The 12,729-nt window shown below is 33.3% G+C and overlaps 1 protein-coding gene and 1 long non-coding RNA gene across 2 annotated transcripts in view; both read left to right on the forward strand.

Moving 5' to 3' along the window:
* Positions 1 to 8,588, forward strand: part of LOC117683709 (uncharacterized) — a 165,436-nt gene extending 156,848 nt beyond the window's left edge. The window contains exons 10-11 of the mRNA XM_066074099.1: positions 8,010 to 8,146; positions 8,315 to 8,588. Coding sequence (XP_065930171.1) covers positions 8,010 to 8,146; positions 8,315 to 8,435 — 258 coding nt within the window. The 3' untranslated portion in view covers positions 8,436 to 8,588. The remainder of the gene's footprint in view (positions 1 to 8,009; positions 8,147 to 8,314) is intronic.
* LOC136272470 (uncharacterized) overlaps positions 1 to 12,729 on the forward strand; it is a 148,955-nt gene that overhangs the window by 112,420 nt on the left and 23,806 nt on the right. The window lies entirely within an intron of this gene.

A 12,729-nucleotide genomic window follows, 5' to 3' on the forward strand; every position in this document is an offset into this window, starting at 1 on the left:
ATGGGTCAAAATATAGATGACCCATAAACCACCTAAGGATCCCACAACGTGAGTCTGAGGTATATGAAATAACCCACAACACGGATTTGTATAACTATATATATATATATATATATATATATATATATATATATATATATATATATATATATATATATATATATTTACGCCCACCCTCCGAGGGAGACAGTCCCTCTGTTGTATACAAGGGTTTTTAACATGGACACAGACTTTGACTGATGGTAGGGAAACCCTTTGTTATGTGTGGGCCAAAAAATGAAAAATCACATGTAAATTATCAATGCAAGGATTTATTTTCTCTCACTTTTTTCTGATTAACACATACATGTTTAAATGTACGTACGGTGTACATGTAACTTTTTTTTCCATAAAAACTTGATATATATCGTATACGTTTTCTCAACATATGTTGATTTTTTTTCTTTTTTCTGATTATCTCATATACATATACAGTGTACATTTTTAGTTTATAAAAACCTGATATATATTGTAAATCTGTTTTCACCATATGCTATTTTCTGATATGTTATTATGTACTTGTTTATAAGGAATCAATGAATGGTATATAAAAAAAAAAATTCCGAAGGAAATAGAGGGAATCATACTTAATGGATGTAAATATAAAGTTATGAATGCATCTGGTGATGTAAACAAAATAGAACAAGAAGTGTAAAATGAGTGCAAAAATTAAAATGTTGTTAATTTCGCAGCATTAAAAAAAACAAGACGCAGATACATTGATTATAAAAAGATTATTTCACATTTTGTTTTTCAGACATTCTGTTTAACTTCTGAACTAAGAATGATAATAAAGATTGTTATTTGTGTTGTGTTGTACCTGAAACGCATTGATTTTCCCCCAGAATTGCTAAAAACAAACTTCACTATCATTAGCAAAAGTCATGCATTAAAAGCTTTTAAATTATGCCTAGCTTTAAGAAAACAAATCTGTTCACTGATTCTGTTTCCTTCATAGGAGATCTTAAATTCAAGTGTACCAATTTCTCTGCTTTTGTTAACAACAAGCGACACATGGTTACGGGTGAAGTGTACGATACTGGAGGCATTTCTTGTAACACAATTATGTGGAAGAGAGGGGACACTGGTGAAGATTATACTCCTGGCAGCTATAACAATATTGTAACGTGTAATGTGGGTTCAAACCACGGATAATAATTTCCCCTAAACGTTTCCTACGTTTTTTAATGATTGGAGTAAAATCAACTCTTAAACACTTTTCATCAAATTAAATCAAACACGATGATTCTAACTGATTTATAACTAATTATTTTCCTTCAGCTATCCTTGTACAACACTTGGTCTGAAACCACTGTTTCAGACCACCGTTTCAGACCCTGTTCTGAACCTAGTCCGAACTTATTTATTTCTGAGCCTATGCTCCCGGACTATATGATATACCGTAATGTTTCAAATGGTCCACCCGCAGTATTTTGGGGTCCCGTAAATGAAACATAAACCGTACCTACTATTATCGCTGTATCTCTGCTTTCTGAGGTCTTCTCTCCTCTGCGTCTATCAGCAGACTAACTACTATACGCAGACGCGCTTCCTATTTATATCTTACGTCAATTCTGCTGACTCATCGCAGGGTCATCAAAACGTTTGAGACAGTTAACCACACCCAAGGAATAGCTTATGATTGAATATATTTGATTGACCCTGATTGCTCTATTTACATAATCAAAGGAATTTTCATTACAATATCAATGTAGCTTTTAAGGTAAGTCAAGTAAACATGATTTTTAGCCAGGCTCTGCTGAAAGCAGAGTCCTGGTTATAGACAGGCAAATCGCCAATGTTACTATAAATAGCACAACTTCAAAAGTAAACAAAAAATCAAACAGCGTCAAAGTAAAAGCTTCCGCTATACCAATTAGTTACACAGAGAGCCACGTTTTGTCAAAAGTGTTGGTATTTTGTTTCTTTTTTTTTTTAATTTTGAGAGAATTGTCTATCTTTTTAGCTCACCTGAGCTGAAAGCTCAAGTGAGCTTCTCATCAAAATGTGTCCATCTTCTTCTCCAGAACCACTGGGCAGACTTCAACCAAACTTGGCACAAAGAATCACTGTGTCAAGGGGATTCAAGTTTGTTCAAATGAAGGGATACGCCCTCTTTAGAGGGGAGATAATTTATAATTATTGAAAATTTGTTGGTATTTTTCAAAAATCTTCTTCTAAAAAACTATAAGACCAGAAAAGCTGTAACTTGTATAGAAGCATTCTTATGTAATGTAAATTCAAGTTTCTTCAAATCATGGTCCCCGGGGGTAGGATGGAGCCACAATGGGGGAATGGATTTTTATATAAGAATGTATAGAGAAAATCTTTATAGATCTTCTTTTCAAAACCTATTTGGCCAGAAAAGCTTAAACTTGTGTGGAGGCATCCTCAGGTAGTGTAAATTCAAGTTTGTTCAAATCATTGGCCCCGGGGGTAGGGCGGGGCCACAATGGGAGAAATAGTCTTTAGATGGGAATATATGGAGAAAATCTTTAAAAATCTTATTCTCAAACACTGTTAGGCCAGAAAAGCTCAAATTAGAGTGGAAGCATCCTCGGGTAGTGTATATTCAAGTTTGTTCAAATCATAGTCCCTGGGGGTAGGGTGGGGCCACAATGGGGGGAATGGATTTTTACATCGGAATATATTGAGAAAATCTTTATAAAAATCTTCTCAAAAACTATTAGGCCAGGAAAGCTCAAATTTGACTGGAAGCATCCTCAGATAGTTTAGATTAATGTTTGTTCAAATCATGGTCCCTGGGGGTAGGGCGGGGCCACAATGGGGGAATGGAATTTTACATAGGAATATATAGAGACAATCTTTAAAAATCTTCTTCTAAAAACTTTTAGACCAGGAAAGCTCAAATTAGAGTGGAAGCATCCTCAGGTAGTGTAAAGTTTAGTTGGTTCAATTCATAGTCTCTTGGGGAGGACAGGGCCACAATGGGGTGGGGGGGGGGGGGTAGATTTTTACATAGGAATATATAGGGACAATCTTTAAAAATCTTCTTTTAAAAACTTTTAGGCCAGGAAAGCTCAAATTGGCGTGGAAGCATCTTTAGATAGTCTAGATTCAAGTTTGTTCAAGTCATGGTCCCTGGGAGTAGGTCAGGGCCATGATAAGGGGGTGAATTTTTACATAGGAATATATTGAGAAAATCTTAAAAAATCCTGTTCTAAAAACCTATTAGGCAGGAAAAGCTTAAACTTGTTGGAGGCTTCTTCAGGTATAGTGTAAATTCAAGTTTGTTAAATCATTGTCCCTGGGGGTAAGGCGGGGCCGCAATGGCCGGATAAATTCTTATATAGGAATGTATAGAGAAAATCTTTAAAAATATTCTGGTAAAGTTTTAAGTCCAAAAAGCAGTAACTTGTGTGAAAGCACATGCTGTACAGATTAAAGTTTGACGAAACCATGATTCCCTAGAGAAAAGTGGAGCCACAAAATTGGGGGGGGGGGGGTATAAAGGAAGAGAGAAAAATCTTCTTACAGATACAACAACAAAAGGGGCTTGGTATTATATTTACCCCAAAAAATTATGTGGATAAAAATTGGTAGATTTTAAACTTTTTAAACAAGATCAACTGTACTTAGTTGTCAAGATATTTTTATTTTGATACTGTAATGCTAATTTGATCAGAGTTAGGCTATTGTTGCTCAGGTGAGCGATGTGGTTCCTGGGCCTCTTGTCTAGTTTTTAGCTCACCTGAGCTGAAAGCTCAAGTGAGCTATTCTGATCACATTTTGTCCGTCGTCCGTCTGTCCGTCCGTCTGTCTGTCCGTCTGTAAACTTTTTTACATTTTGAACTTCTTCTCTCATTGAACTACCGAGTCCAATTCAACGTAGTTTAGCATAAATTATCCTAATAGGAAGGAAAATATAAATTGCAAAAATTAAGTGCTAATTCTGTTTCAAATCTGAGTTATTACGAAAATAATAATAAAGGAAAGCCGTGTTTCAATCAGTTTAATAGCTTCGGGTTCGGCATACGGTGAAATGGGTAGGCAAGACTTAGCCTGAGCAAAACAACAGATTGGCAGGTATTAATCTGCCAATCTCATTAAAATTTCAGGATATTTGATGGACCAGTATATTTGTATTCGCTGTAAATATTGCTGCAAAATAATGCGTATTTGGAATTGACGATTGCCGATCTGCCCCGGCTTTTATTTTACCACGGCCCTGGTTTGCATACCCATTTTACCAAGACTCGTATTCCATACTTCTAAAACGAGGTTCTTTGTTTAAAGCAGCCATGACATTATACGAAAAAGGGTCGATCTGACTATGATGAATTTGCTTGCTATGCAACAGTTCGCGTATGAAAAATATATTGGTGCCGATTTTGTGAAGTAAATTGAGGGTAAATATTTCAATGCGTTGACAGTTTTCACACATGACGTTGGTGTTAGCTTATTCTGATTTTCGTTTCGTTTTCATTATTTATGCTTTGTAACCTGGGAACTATCGTCTGTATTTCGTGATTTTTACGTATCAAATCAAACAGAGACTTCGGTAAATCAAACAGTTAACTGTTTACCTGCGCAAATTAAGCCAAATCTGATGTATCAAAAAAGTACTGAAATACAATTCATTCTATCGGTAATTCGGCATTATCTTTTGCGTAATGGTAGATTAATGCAATAGGTTTTGTTGAGATGCTCGGCATTTTCTCGAGTTTATTCAGTTTAAATAGAGTTTAATATCGCTGACGGAAATATGTAGTTATATACATGTATATATATGATTCATTTCGAAAAAATAGATTGTGTTCTTTATTTGTTATAGTGCATGTTTCTTGTGTTTAATTGTTTACAATTTCTATTTACTAACCATATTTGAGTGTTAAACTTCGAATAATAAGCAAGATACAGAGATTTGCTCACAATTCTATGTTTGTACACAGATCTTAAAATCTAAAGATTAAAAAAGTAAAAAAATTGGTCAATATTTATCAAGAAAATTTTCAAAGTCTGTTCTTCCAGAAACCAACTTTAACAACTTATTGTATTGTAAACTAAACCTTTTTTCGTCATTATTACTCCTACTGTACATGTGATCCTTGACTGTGTTTGTGTTCATTGGTATAAAACTGATTTTGAACCTCAAATACCAGAGAAATGGTCTTGAGTGAATAAAAGAATTCAAAATCTTAGCTAGGCCATTTTTTGTCATTTTAAATGCTGAATAGGAAATACCAAGTTAAAAATCTTAAGCTGAATGTAATAAACTCATGTGAAAAAAATATGACTCAAACCTAGGCGAACTGTGAGCTCTGTATCTTGCTTATAATTCTACGATTGAAGCTGAAATTTTGGTTGAACATACAAATTCTATATGAATTAGAGTATGTTAAATACTTGTACAAACAAAATAAAAGAATGATATTCTGTATATACCTACTCTCTGGGGCTCCCTCTTTATACAATAACTAATGTGAAATCTACATCAATTTTGATAGATTTTCAGACACGAGTAAATAAAAACGACATCTTTAAAACAGTTTCCATAGTTCTGACACATTTCTGTTGCGGGGATAAAGTCATTATTGCAATTCCTAAGAAAATATCACAGCGGAAAATTATCCTGGTTTGTACGCGAGGTAAATAACAGTCATTTAATTATAATGTAGAAAACAAATTATATTTTTGAATGTTTTTAATTTGAGGAATTGAGCACATTGAGGTACAATTTTCTTTTTCACATCTATACATGTAGTATTTTTAAAATAAAAAACAATAACTATTATATATATATATTTTTAAATACAATAACTAGTACATGTAAGTAGTTGATGAAAAAAATGTACCTTTATGCTCTCATATATTTTGATCACTTTACAAAGTAGGGGAGGGGGCGGAACGAAAATATAGGGAATTGGAAGTTAACAACTTAACAGTGTACCCCTACCAAATGTTTAGTTTTATATCTTGCGTATGATTTTCTTATTCTTGTAAAAAATAGTATTTCATGAAGGTTCAATGTCAAAGATTACGTGTATGCAAAAATAAGTGTAAAATTTGAATACTTTACAATATTTATTTTTTGTTTTTCTACCGATGGACCATATGGCACAATATCTTTTGAACGCCCATTCTTGCTCAGGTGAGCGATGTGGCCGCATGGGCCTCTTCTCTTATTTATAATGTGTTTTAAAAACAAGACTTTGCATTTTGGACAAATACAATGCGCATGAATTTCCTTGAACTACTTTGCTTCGCGTTGAAGAAATGGGGGATTGAATATATAACGCTTGTTGAAATTATAACGCTTGTTGAAAAATTCAAGGCAGCAACTGTTGAAATTTTTTCTACTAGACAGAAATATTTTTGTTTATAGCCGCTTACAAAATTTTGTCGCTCTCTGACGCTTTGCTGACATTAAAAGCATGAGAGAGAGAGAGAGAGAGAGAGAGAGAGAGAGAGAGAGAGAGAGAGAAAGAGGAAAGAGAGAGAGATATTTTCGGTCGTTACTACACAATATGCATAAAGACACACCAAATGAGTCCGGCTTTCAGTATTTCAGTACTTTGATTAATTCCGGTAGCTATAGCAACATCAATGTTGCCTGAAGGGTAAGTCAAGTGAACAGGATAGATAACTACTGAAGGTATAAAAATATTGATACAGCTTGTAGGACACAGACCACAGTTATGTTTTTCTATCAATTCTTTATACAACAAGAAATCATATCTAAAATAATTTCACCGGCTTTAAACAATTCATGTTTGGCAGAATAACAGGAGAATATTAGTCAAACAACATATCTAAAGTAAAAGAAAATCAATTGAGAGGGAACTGATATGATCCCTACAATGACCCCAACTATTTCAATTTCAACCATCATTTCTAAAAATTTGTAACAAAGGCTTCTTAAAACCCTTTTTATTGCGCCTTAAAAGATAAATGATTTTCCAATTTTTCTCAAGCTAGTATTTTACAAACCTTCTTCCTTCCATCTATGCCCTAATTTTGCGCATTTACCAGCACTGGGAACTTTTGAAGAAATGAATACATGCACTTTTACAATGGAACTGATTGCGTGGTCAATTAGCACAAGGTGAAAATAATGTATTTGACCCGTAGGGTACGTCAAGTGAACGGGGTAGATAATTGCTGAAGCTATACCAATATTAACGTAGCTTTCGGTCACGTAAAGCAAATAGGATAAATAGCTCAAGCAAACACTCAGTGAAAATTTTTACAATAAATACAATTATCTTAATTACTTCCTTTTTTAAACTAGGATGATACATGTACAAAATTCTGTTACCGTGGATGATTTTGGTGAAGTCCCATGCCCTATATTGATAATTTTTTGAAAGAAAATATATGAAAGCAAGGATGTTTATTGGTGTTTACCAGTGTTATTGTAGCGTGATTATACTCCTAAGTTAACAGTGTCGTTTTAATTTTAGCTCCGTTAAAGGGGCATGGTCACGATTTTGGTCAAAAATTATTTTTCCGTTTTTACCGTTTACATTGTTGTATTGAGGCATTTCTAATAGTCTACTAAAATTTTACTGTCAGTCGTCGGGTAATAAGAGAGATACATAGGTAACATTTCTTTGTCATGTAAACAACGCTTTGTTTACGTGTTTGAATGTTGAAGTACAAATTCCATCGTCGGACACAAAATGAATGTGATAAATGCTAGGGACTATTTATTCATGCTGAAAACAAATTAGAACAGAGTGACATCAGCTTGAATATGAACTATTACCGGTATATTGAATCAATGTAAACATAAACAAGGCACGAGCTATGTTTACATGACAGAGAATTGTGAGCTCTGTATCTCGCTTATTACTTTACGACTGACACTCAAACTTTGGTTGATCATTAGAAATGCATTTCTAAAGCATTAAAAACAATGAAAATAGGAAAATAAAATTTGACCAAAAGTGTGACCATGCCCCTTTAAAGATCGCATGGTTTATACTTGATAAATATATTTTGAGAAGGAAGTAACCAATTCCACGATAGAAACGACGCTGGAGATTCTGCAGGTGACGGCGGAATGTTTTAAGACACCGTTCAATGTTATACACAATGGTTCTCTGTCCCAGATAAATAGAGTACCACCTAAGCATTACAGAGGGTGATATAAGACCAGAGTTTTTTTTCGATTTCCAATATGTTATAAAAATGCGGCGGTGTTTGAGAAACCTCTTTTTGGCATTAGTTGGTCTCTCTAGTTATTCTTATTATTTTTTAATTCGATATTTCTCATTGTTATTCTGTTGTAATGTTGTTGTTTATTTTTTAGAATACAGCAACTCGGCAGCAGCGATGCAGACATTCCTTGCATTAATATATTCCATCAATCTCACTGCTATTTTGTTATAAATACAGTGATTGGGAAAGTCATGTATTGTACGTCCACATGACTTAATATCAAACTTTATATCTTGAAAGCAAAGCTTTCTCGGTATCTTTGCCCAGTCAAGTTTGAGATAAAGGAACAAACTTGCATATTCAATTTGTAAGCATATAATGTAATGTTTTTGCAACAATGTTCAAAACGCTTTCTAAACTCATCTTTCTATAATAAAAACTGCTCTTTAAAAATCTTTAAAAACTTGTTTTTTATTTTGTATTTTTGATGACATCAGAACATGGCTGCTGTGTTAAGTCTCTTTTGTAATTTACTCCATGTCAAGAAACAGTTTTCAATTTGGAAAATTAAATGGAGATATCCTCATACATATAATAAATGCTTTTAGCAACAGTTGTGTTAAGTGTAACTGTCCGTCACCTGACAGGAATTGTGTCCGACGAAAGACCTCATTGATATCCTAAATGAAAGTATGGTCTCTGCTTGAATTAAACGAGAAAACCATGATCTTAATAGTCTATGTTATGGTGATAATATTTAACTACTTAAGGCATTACTAATGGAGCAAGTCTAAATGAGCTTTCTAGGGGAGATATTACATACATGTAGTCCATAACTAATATTGTAATATATTTAAGTCAGATGTATATTTTGATTAGCAGTTATTTTTGCCTTCACTTTAATAACCTCTATCGACCCTATGAAGGGCCAGGAGATCTTCACTGACACAATATCCTTTATATATCCTCTCACACACCATCTACTTTATTAACATCTTCAAAAAAAATCATTATTGTCAATTCTAAAGAACCCATGCTCAAACTCCATTTTCAGCCACAAAATATCAATCATACATGTATAAAGACAATCAAATGAGGAATACTGTAAAAATGAAGAAATATCTTTAAATCCGCATCCCATTAATTGTACATTGCATAAAATGTTTATAACCTTGCTATTTCAATATCGTAGCTCTTGCATTTTATTTTAAACAAAATAACGTAAGTACCTTTTCCCCGAATGTTAAAAACAATCTACGAACTAGACATACGTTACGCAGAAATATGCAAAATAAACCTGGGCTGCGTCTTACAAAAGAACTTACGACATAGAAATAAATATTTTCAGTCTATTGGAATTATACATAAAGAACAAAAAAAATCCGAGATGTGTACATATGTAGCCAGTTTCCTTCATATTTAATCGAAAATGACAGCATAAAGTACAAACTTTCACCATGTTTATCTTATGATTAATCCCATTAAAACTGATAAAAATCAACATATTCTTAGAAACATCATTTAAGGAATCCATATTTTAAATTTCCAAAATCGATAGAATCCGTTATTTTACTAGATCTTAACAATAAGGAATGTCATTACACAGACAGCTCCTTTGTAAAGCATGGCCATCAGCTCACTATTGAGACACAAGGACACTCTGACCTACTTTTCAAATGTGTAAAATACTCATTGACTGTAGACTATTTTTAGTACATAGTTTTTATCCCCCTATTATATGTGTAGCCATGTTATTTGCTTCATCCTTCCCTCCCACCAAATAAAATGGCCACATTATTCCCTCATTATTCTCACATTATTCGTGAATACATGTATCTTTATGCATATAAGTAGGAGTGCATATTAAAGACAATATTCCGATATAGACACAAAGTAACATCAGAAGAATTGCCTACACCTAAGATTTCACAACGGAAGTAAGGGTTTGGCAGTAATAATCTCTCTTATAAACGATATTTCTTAGTCATGAAAAGGGAAAAGTTAATAAAGTTTACAGTGTAAAGTCCATAAGTTGCTTTGTCCATGGACCACCGAGTGCTATATCAAGAGTTGGTAATTAACTGCAGATTTCACTACAAACAGTTTCTTTGCAATGCATCAACCTGAACTCATTTTTGAGACATAAGGACATTTTAATCCACTCTTTCTGTGTAAAGGGTATTCATTAACAGTGGGCGATTTTTATTACAATGCCCCCCCTCAATGGAGCCCTGTTATTTATATTTCTACAAACAAAATAGATCACACATCCCCTCTGTCTCGTGAATACATGTACAACTGTACCTTCATACATGTAAGGAGAAGTGTGAAATTAAGACAACATACCGATGTAGACAGAGTAACATCAGAAAAATTGCCTGCATCTTAAGATTTTACTAAGGAAGTAAGGGCTTGTCAATGATGATCTCTCTTTAAAAAAAAACTCCTCTTAGTCATGGACAGGGAAAGGTTTATAAACTACACTGTGTAAAGTCTACAAGTTGCTATTTCCTCGGAACAAGTGCTATATCAAGAGCTGGTAATTACATGCAGATTTCCCTTCAAAAGCTTGGTCGGTCGTAGCATTTATGAACTCTCTTATAAAGATAATTCTTATTCTTAAAACGTGAAACGTTTATAAAGTATACAATGCGAAGTTTTATTTCAATTTCCTTGAAGTCTAGCCGCTCCTATATTTGTTCGGGGATGAACTCAATAAGGATGTAGTTGGGAGAAGAGTGGAATGCATTGATAAGCACAGTAGCGATTAGGTGAAGGATTGGAGAGAAAACGTCTCATGCTCAGTAACAACATGTCGAAGCCATGATACAAAAACAGTCTGGTCCTCGATAGTCATCCTATGAACGAACACTTTACACATGTTATACGTTTAGAAGAAAAAGAAGGAAATTCAAATAATGATAAAGCTGCGCAATAGGAATACCGTTTCCTCATGGAAATAATCTTAAAAAATCCTATTCTAAAGATTCCTTACACATAAATAGCAATGATAAAGTTGCACAGAGAAAGTAAAAACTTAAATACTATTCCATCAGAAGATACTCACAAATAATACTACATTTTTAACATTTCTTACAAATTTAAAATTAAGGCCAAATCATAAGCGTAATCAGACATTTCCATGTAAAAAGTAATTAGTAATACACACAAATGATTCTGTTGACAAATACAGTACCTTTTTTCCTTACAAGAGTGCTGTATAGTGTCTATAGAAAACATTAAAAAAGTTCATCTTTACGATAAAACGAAAATTTCAAAAAAAGGAAATAGTTTTCTGGCCAGAAGATTCTTAAACAACATGAAAAGGAACCTTTCTTCTTAACATTACAAAATCTAGATGTAGATTCATAGCACATTTTAACAAATATTCATTGACAGTACCTCTCGGCTGGTGGACGAAGATAGCAACATTGTTGAAATATATATAGAGGCCTAGGGAATGTGTTTTTTTTTTTTAAATGTTTGTTTTAATTTTTTTTGTAATGATTATGTACATTACATAATAAATATGTCAAAGAAATGAAAAAGATAATTTAAAAATAAGTAAAGGTTCAGTAGATTTAGATACTGGGGTGGGTGGGTGTGTGGGTGGGGGAAAGGGGGTTGGTCCTGTTCTCAAGCACCTATGATATGTTTATAAGTGTTTGCTTGTAAAAACAGCTTATGGATAATATATCTCTATCCCATTCCCGAAGACGACGTTCAATCAGAATAAAAACTTATGTTCTAACTATGGTGTAGACTTATGCAGGATATGTGGTCTTACGAAATAATTCAGTAAGAAATCACGTATATTCTTTAAAGGAATGTTATTAAACTAATATTGGTGGTTCTAACTACGGTGTAGACTAGTGCAGGATATGTGGTCTTACGAAATAATTCAGTAAGAAATCACGTATATTCTTTAAAGGAATGTTATTAAACTAAATGGTGGTCAAAATGAAGTTTTTTTCGAATCATATTTTATGCTATGCTTTTTGTTACATTGTAATTATCAACAAATATAATACGGCGTATATTTTGGTTTTAGCTTTATCTTTGCCTTGACCAGCAGCACAACAAGATGAAATATATTGACTAATCTGGTTTCAAAATTGTAATAAAATTGGGAACAAACCATCAAACAAACGAATTAAGTTGGATTTTTTAAAAAAATAATTACTAGTATTGAAAATACATTGCAAAAAGTTATCTCATAGATCCCCATTTAAGGTGCACTGTGCACCCTTAGTGACTGTCATTTTTCAAAGGTTTTTTCTTGGTCTATAATAAATTCATTCAATAAATCTAGGATTTTCTCAAACGTCAATCTTCTTTTTATATCATGTAATATGTATGACAAGATTCAACGTTCAAATCATTTTGTACCATATTTATATAACCCTAGAAAACGAACAAAGTGTTTGTTGCGGAAGTGGTCAAATTTAATATTAAGAAGGGTTTCCAAAAACAGACACTACTAATTTAGATATTTGTTTAATGTTTGCCGAGTCTTCATTGTTCCATCAATTCAGATCTTTAATGGAAGGTTTTGAACATTAATGT

Source organism: Magallana gigas, chromosome 10, assembly GCF_963853765.1.
Source record: "Magallana gigas chromosome 10, xbMagGiga1.1, whole genome shotgun sequence".
Lineage (NCBI taxonomy): Eukaryota > Metazoa > Mollusca > Bivalvia > Ostreida > Ostreidae > Magallana > Magallana gigas.